This window comes from Ctenocephalides felis, unplaced genomic scaffold, assembly GCF_003426905.1.
Source record: "Ctenocephalides felis isolate EL2017-DRISC unplaced genomic scaffold, ASM342690v1 CF-g0.4_SCAFFOLD_03570, whole genome shotgun sequence".
NCBI classification, from domain to species: Eukaryota; Metazoa; Arthropoda; class Insecta; order Siphonaptera; family Pulicidae; genus Ctenocephalides; species Ctenocephalides felis.
Window position 1 is genome coordinate 10953475 of NW_020539724.1, and position 8668 is coordinate 10962142.

At 29.8% G+C, this 8668-nt stretch overlaps 1 protein-coding gene across 1 annotated transcript in view; it reads left to right on the plus strand.

Moving 5' to 3' along the window:
• The window catches only part of LOC113383375 (endoplasmic reticulum aminopeptidase 1-like), a 19042-nt gene continuing 10374 nt past the window's right edge, over nucleotides 1-8668 (plus strand). Inside the window, exons 1-5 of the mRNA XM_026621647.1 lie at nucleotides 1-117; nucleotides 6119-6206; nucleotides 7739-7977; nucleotides 8071-8286; nucleotides 8346-8397. Of these exons, the coding sequence (XP_026477432.1) occupies nucleotides 6123-6206; nucleotides 7739-7977; nucleotides 8071-8286; nucleotides 8346-8397 (591 nt within the window). The 5' untranslated portion in view covers nucleotides 1-117; nucleotides 6119-6122. The remainder of the gene's footprint in view (nucleotides 118-6118; nucleotides 6207-7738; nucleotides 7978-8070; nucleotides 8287-8345; nucleotides 8398-8668) is intronic.

An 8668-nucleotide genomic window follows, 5' to 3' on the forward strand; every position in this document is an offset into this window, starting at 1 on the left:
AGATGTTGAAGTCGTTGAGGAGATCTTATTTCTCTCTTATCCAAGTCATAACTTAAATCTAGTGGATGTGTGTTTCTGTGCAAAAGTTTTATGTTTTTGCTAATTCACAAACGACAGGTAATAGAAATTATCAGTTATTAATTATTATAATTTTATTAGATGTAGTTGTAAAAATTAATTTAGACATATTTAGTTTTTGCACTTAAATTTAAGGGAAAATCATCTTTCACAGTAGCCTGCTGCAGTATTTATAATTTAGAATCAGTGATGATCAGATATTTATTTATTGTATTTTTAAACTGCTGTTTATGTAATATGAATGCAACATTGGTGCTTTTGTTCAAAATTTAGTGTTTAGAGAACAAAACCAAAATTATTTGCAACCAAACAATCTACAATCTTTTCTATCTGTTTAAGGCGTGATAATTATAAATTTATATTATTTTTTAAAACGTATTTGAGTCTACAGTGTCCGGTTTTCCGCAACATTTCCACAAATTTCTTGTTGCTGGGTCCACAATAACAAAATAAATAAATAAAATAAAACCTTGTAATGTCGCAGTTAGACAAAATAAATACGAAAATACAATACCAGCATCTAAAGCTGCTGCTAATGCAAACGACCATGTCAAGCCCAGCAGAAAAAATAAGAAAATCGATAATCGCAATTGAGCAGAAATTAAACTTGGATAATGGTTTTTCTTAATTACATTCTTTGGTCTATGAAATATTGCTATCAAAACCGAAGTGTAAAAGATCATGTTTATTAAAATCATGACGGCTATAGGGCCTACAACCGTAATAAATAAAGCTATCCCCGAAGGATAGCAAATTGCGTTTTCTGATACAATTTGTGGGATGTAGTTACCCTTATCTATTGCCAAAAGTAGTAATACTGGGGCAAAAGGACAACCCCAAGCAATTGCTGCAGCTTTCTGCATAAATTTAGCCGGTCTTATTATACCCAAAACTCTAACATACCTCAAATACTGCATGTAAGCAATAATTACCATCCAACAAAAACATGCCAACACTATGTAATGCAAAATACTGCCCAAAACAACGCAACAAGTTTCTTGCAAGCTATAACCAGGAGATTCAATGTCTTCTTCGGAAATATTTACAATCCCAACGTTCATGATTAAAATTACAACCATTTCTATAAATATTGCAGAAGACAAATGCAACAAAACTTTAATCCCAGTTTTTCTACGCCACGATTTATATACAATGGCCATTATAAAAATTCCAGTCAGACCAATAATAGACAATGTGCAACCTATCATCGTTATCATGTTCAAATTTTTCTCGTGTTGGGTTTCTTCAGTGTTAGGTGTTAATTTTGTATTCCCAGTAACAAGTTGTGCAAAATTTGTCAAATGCGAGCATTCACAAACCGTCAAATTATATTTTCCACTCTCGTGTTCCATGGTTCGAAAACAACCATCATTGTACCATTCTCCAAAGTTATTATACATATCAAACTTTGGTTGATAATTCCAGTAGTTGCATGAAACATTTGTAACTGGGGATATAAAATTCTCAAAGTTTTGACGAAATAAAATTGTTAAAGGAATTGGTAAATTTGGACCGTAATGTGGAATTGAAACACTCACCACCTTATCCGCAAAAAAATTTGTGCGCCGTTCCTTGAAATATACATCACTGTTATAAATTGTTATGATTATTGATATATTGCAACCTGTTTTGTTGTATGTCGTATCATTAATTCTTTCTAAGAGTTTATCTGGAACCCATGTCAGCAGTTCTAAGTTTTCGATTTGCATTAATTTGTCCAAAGTTTGGTGGGATGATATTGTCATTAAATCGTAGTCATCTAAATTTCCAATACTGGATGCGTTTTTCTTAATCAAAGCAATTCCAGATACATTTTTGATGCTGGGATTCGAAATTTGACATATAAATTCGGATGATCTTATCAAAATTACACCATCATCTTTATCATTTAAGAAGTCATCTTGTATTGGTATGACTTCCAACAAACGATTTATAGAATCTGTTATAATATTTGTCGAATTTAATGCAATTTGGGATAAAGCAATGCTAGTGCTATTAATTTGAGCTATTTTAGATATAATATCCGTTACAATTTTTCTTTTATTGAACATTTTATCTTTATTCGATTTCAACGCAACCTTTTCAAGTATCAAACCAAGGTAGTAAATATCTGCTGGGATGATAGACTCGGCATTGAAAATGATTTTAAAAATTTCATCCGTGATACAGTCTGTACAGTTTATTAATTCTCCATGTTTCGCATTTATATCAAATAGTCCAGAAGTTGTAGAAGAAGGTGCAATGGAACTGTTGCAAAATCCAGTTGGTTCTTTCCAGATGGAACCAAAAATAACATCACCAACGCAACATCTGTATATTGGTAAACCATTTTCTTGGAGACAAAGTTCTGATGTTGTTGCTCGGTGATCTAATTTTGTCACAGGCCACTGGATGCCCTTATATGATGAGAATATATACTGATCAGGAATACAGTATAAAGTATTGTTCATGCCTTGAATATTTACATCAGGATGTTTATTAATTTCTCTGACAATTTCTTGAGCTATTTCATACGAATGGATAATATCAGCATCACTTGTTTTAATTGTTATATCACCATTTAGAATCATCTGGACAATTGTGGTAACTTTATACTTGGTTACTTCTAAAATTTGTTGTACACGGTAATCTTTAACATTGATATTAGGAAATAATTCTAATAAAAAATCTTTGTCTTCAGCAATCTTGTTTAACATTTCCGTTGGCATTTCCCACAAAAGCGAATACATGTGTGGATAAAATTTTTTGTATGCGTAAATTTGATTTGTGCTAATCAACTGTCCACTATTTAAGGTGAAACCTTCGCACCAATAATTATCTGGATAATCTTCCAACATGACTTCATACAGAACTTTTCTTTTAACAATAAAATAGTCTCCGCTCCAATTACTGTCCCAAATGAGATTTCCAATTTCCACTTTTTTATATGAAATTAAACTAGATCCTGCAAAACAATGTACACCAATTCCATCCACTACGTATAATGATTCAGGAGCATATATAGATAATTCTAAAAGTTCAAGATTTGGATAAAACTTCAACACGATTTCTGGTTCTTGAATAGTGTTTTCTACATAATAAGCAAAACAATTTAATTCAGCCGTAGGACTCCATAAACTCCAAAAACCATTAGAATCAATTAGACCATAATTATATATATAGTTTTCAGTGATATTCCAATTGAGGAAAGTTACAGGCATACCTGTAGTCCAAATAAAAGTATCGTTAACATGTTCCAAACCGATCCAGCATTTATCAAAAATGCTATCAATATTCATGATGTGTTGGTAAACATAATTTACATCCGCGTTATTTATCATCATAGGTTTATTTTTATAAACATTTTCCACATGGATGAAGTTATTTTTTCAAATCCATAGCAAGTATGTTGCCAGTCAGGATACTCGTGGTGTAGTATCCACTTGGGCAGTTTGATTTTTGGAGTTTGATGTCATTTAAGCACACAGTTGGTAATTTTATAGAACAATCCACTGCTTCCAGTACAAACTTATGTTGATTCACAATTTGTAATGATAAACAAGAACCTAGATTCCTATTTTTGATCTCGATGTAAACAGGAGTTTTCCACATTCGTCCTAGCAAGAACCAGACATATGGTCCATACTGTTCCAATTGTTTTGCGGGTAACCATATCCTATCGTACTTTTCAGATAACAAATATTCGAATAAAACAGAAAGCCATTCTTCTGATTTTTGTAAAATACTTTCATCATTTCCTAAGCTCCTGCATCTTTCCTCCCATGATGTGTAAGAGATTTCTATACAATGCCCGTTGAAATAAAAACTGGTTAATGTACAATGTTCGTGGTAATTGTAGACGTCTTGAACTTCTTGGCAAGGCCAAGCTTCTTGTGGTAACCAACATTGGTAAACACAAGTCCTTTTGATGAAATGTTTGTTTAGGCTGACGCACCTTGGTATTGAGTAGGATTCTCTTCCATGATTTGTAGGAGGCCACTCTACATAATCTCCTGAAACACTTCCAGAAATTTCGGAAGTACAACTCTGAAAGATGAAATAAATCATTGATATTAAAAGAAGCAACAAAATTGGCATGTTAGAAAAACCTCAAAGATTTAGGAGCATTTTAGGAGCTTTCTACTTACATCTTCTACGTCCTTTCTCCTGCTTTTGCTTGAACAAAAACTGAATTTTTCCGTGGTTGTGGTTGTTGTTATGGTTGTTGTCTCTTTTTCGGTAGTATAAGGTTCTGTTTGAATAGATGTTGATGGTGTTGTTGTGCCATCTAAGGATGTTGTTCTGTCGCAACACTTATTGCAGTAAATGTTGTTATGTGAGGTTTTGTCATATTTGGCCAAGCATTTGCAAACAGATAAGCATTCAGTAAAATAATAGCTATACCTATAAAATTAATAGATAAAGCAAATTAGAAATAGATTGATATAAATAGTGAAAAATGTTAATGAGAATTAAAATTTTGAACAAATATAAAACTAGTGGTGCATGACATCGTGTCTTAAGTCAAATTGCTAGAACTCCAGTACCGAAAACCGTGCAAAACTTTGAAAAAATTAGACTTTTGGGAAATTTTGAAATACTATTAAATAAATTATAACTTTAATATTTACTGTAAATCAAATAAAATTTTACTTGATATTTATTCCTGTATATTATTTATTTATAAATATTATTAAAATGTTATAAATAATTTTCATAAAAATCTATAACATAAGTTAATTTTAAATTATTATTATTTACACTAATTTAATACTACTTCATGCACTATTGAATTTTAATTAAAATCAAATGAAATTTTACTTAATATGTATTAATGTATATCGTTTATTTATAAATATTATTAAAATATTATAAAAAAATTTCATAAATCTGTAACATAAGTTATATTTTAATTATTTTTACTAATTTAATATTTCCTCAATCGCTTTTAAATTTGAATTAAAATTAAAGTAAATTTATTACCACAGAGTATAAAATAAAAATAAGCACTTTCAAATTAATTTGATTGATTAAAAATTATTTAGTTAATTATAAAAATTAGCACACACTAACCAAGTCTTGTAATACAAATTTTAATTTCAATTAAAACATATATGTCTACTTGTATACTATCAAAATTTACCCAAAATACCACATGGTAAATTTCCTTTTTTACCCAATTTATTAATTTATGTGTTTTTTTATTAGTATTTATATATTTAAATCTATAAACACAGATCATATATAAATAATGGTTAACACTTTTCAAATTAATTTTTATAATTTATAAATAATAAAAAATATTATACACTAACCATATCCAATAATATGCATTTTTGGTAACACCCAAACCGATACGAATCCATGAATAACTTTGACACATTTATAATCACATTCTGGCAAAATTTTATCCTCTAATTCATTTTAATCAGAGATTAATTAATACGCATGCTTATAGATTTTTTTTAACTAAATTAGAACCAAAATATAATAATAATTCATTATGAAGTCTGCACATTTATTTAATACGTCAATTCTGATTAAGGTAATACGAATATTTGACAGAAAATGTCTAACTGTCGTATATTAATTAATTTTTATCAAATATATAATAAATTATTATTGTTCTGATATTTGCAGAAAGCTAGATAATTGTTTGACATGAGGACGCGCCTAGATAATAAATTTTCAATATAATATTAGTTATAAATAAAAAGATTTTTAACAGACATCCACTCAGTTGTTTCCAAGAAATTTAAACTTATATTTAAATAAGTCTTTCATACATATGTAGTCCCAATTTGACACTTTTTTATTGAATAAAAGTACGAAATTTCAAAATTAATATCTATATAATAACTAAAATTACTTAATAATGTAATAATAATGAAGCATAATTTATAGAATATTACTAATACTATTAGAAATAATACAAATATTTTATCACATATGTCTATAAGAAATAAAATGATTGTTATATATATATATATATATATATATATATATATATATATAAATTATTTTTTAAATTGCTTTCTTAAATTTATTTTTTATTTTTCAGTAAAATGTCTTGGCATATAATGAAGCTTTTTTTAAAAGTTTCTATCTTCTGGATTTTGAGCAGTGGTGCAGATGCTGACATCAGGAGGGTATGTTTTACTAATATTAATTATTTGTAGTATAAATATTTTCAAAAAAAATCAAATTGCTAAATACTGCTGTCCAGTATCCTAAATTTCATTCGAGTGTATGAATTGTTATAAAACAAAATTTAAACACAAAGGTAGCAATTTTTACCATCTTTCGTTAAGTAGTTAAATTAAATGCTAAAAGTAGTTAGTGAATACGCCAAATAAAACTAATTTATTATTAGTTCTTATCAAAAAGACGATAAGAAATTAGTCAAGGCATTGATTTGTTTTTTAGCCCACATGAATAGTTCAATCAATGTGTAATTAAGCCGATAACGTTCTAATTACTTTTCAGTGTCGATTCTACATGCGGGTTTTGATAATATGTATTTTATTTGTTAAATTAATATGCAAATATTGCAATAATAATCGACAATGCTTAAGCGAAACATATTTTTTTACTTTGTTTGAAATCATATCACTGTGATAAAATTGTTACAAATTGTGATAAAAATTTAAAACCTGCAATTAGTTTTCCTCAAATTATCCACAAAATTCACATTATGCTGATTGGATTATGAGATTGTGATATTAATATTGGATTTTATTAATGATGAAAAAACAATTTATCTATATTCATAAACCATTTATTTTCCATAAAAACCTTTATAAATTATTTCTTAAAACTTCTATTTATTCATCCAGTTAATCCAGGAGGTCTCACGACATTTCCAATATTTTCTCCAATTACTCCCAAAGGACTTTTTGTTGTAGTCGTGAAAATATTTCCAAGTCCTCCCAATGGACCCCTAGTAGTACTTCCCTGTCCCAGAAGACCTCCTAGAGCACCCAAAGGACTTTTGGTCGTCGTAGTCGGTCTAAAAACTTGCTGAATATTATTTCCAACTTGTTGAACTCCTGATATAAATCCCTCTACAATTGGATTCCTTGTCGTTGTAGTTAGTGATCCAACCAAATTTTCTATAGGCGATTGGGTCGGATTAAATATATTAGATACTGCATTTCCGAAATTTTGAAACGCCAAAGCCATGTTATTAAAAGCCGTCAATATTTGTAAAGCAGTTGCAGTATTTTCAAGTGTACTCTGTCGATCAGGTGTAATCGATACAGGTACACTGATAATGGCACCCACAAAACTTGAGTAAATAATAAAATGTGTCACAGTCAACATGGTTACTGTTTGTGGTGAATATTTAGATTTGCTTGTCTATTTATATTGAATAAAAAGTCCTTGTTTGTTCGGATTTGATAATCTTCAAGTACCTACCAGCATATTAGTTGACAAATTTTTATTGCAAACTGTAATAAAAATGCTATAAAGTTGAGATTTTAGCACAAAAATTGCTCAAGTGTGCCCCAAAAGAGCAAATTGCATGTTTGCTATAGTAGTTGAGTACAACATTCTAATGCAATGTATATATACATTACACATTTGAATAACTTATGGAAAATATATGATGATAACTGTAATTGTGAGAATTATATTTTTATATTATCTTTTCATTAATCAATTTTATTTCTTTATTCAGTTCCGAAGAAGTATAGATTTACCAGCAGCCCATGCCTTAATATCAGACGCCAAGTTACCACGAGAAGTTTCACCAGATTCTTACCATTTAGCCTTAATTCCTGATATTGTACGTGGTACTTTTTCTGGTACCGTTAAAGTAAATGTCACATGGCAAAGTGAAGCAAATAAAGTTGTTCTCCATGCTCATCCTGATCTGCAAATCGTACATGATTCTGTGAAAATCAGGAGCATAAATGCGTGAGTACAAGTCAAAAACTTCAAACGGAGCTTTGTATTCCTTGGAATATTGTTTTTTATGATTGCCCAAATTTATCACTGATATTGTTCAAGGTCCAGGCCTTCGCCAACAAAGTCGCCTTCAAGTACGTTAACAGTATTGAGCACAGAACGACATCCAAAACGACCAGTTTACATCATAAACCTCAGTGAAAAATTGCAACGTGGAGCTCATTGTGAATTGTACTTGGAATTTTCAGGAAATATTACAGAAAATGGTGATGGACTATTTAGGACAAGTTATGAAGACCCTCAAACTGGAGAAAAAAGGTACTATCAAATTTTAATTAAATATTTAATGTTTTTCATGTTAATTTTTTTGAATCCAGGTGGCTGGTGGCAACACAGTTTCGTCCTAATCTTGCCCGTCAAGTTTTTCCAGTTTTTTGATGAACCAGGATATAAAGTACCTTTTGAAATCAGTATAGCTCGTGCCAGGAATATGACAGCTTTATCCAACATGCCTGTTAAAGAAACACAGACAAGTAATAAGTTTATTTTTATTTGGTGATTTAAAAATGTACATTTTCTAAAATTCTGTTTCTCGATTTCAGGCCTGATGATCCTGATATGGTTTGGGATCACTTCTTAAAAGTCCGCCAATTTCTACGTTCAGTATTGGTTTGCTGTTTTCAGACTTATCCTACATCAC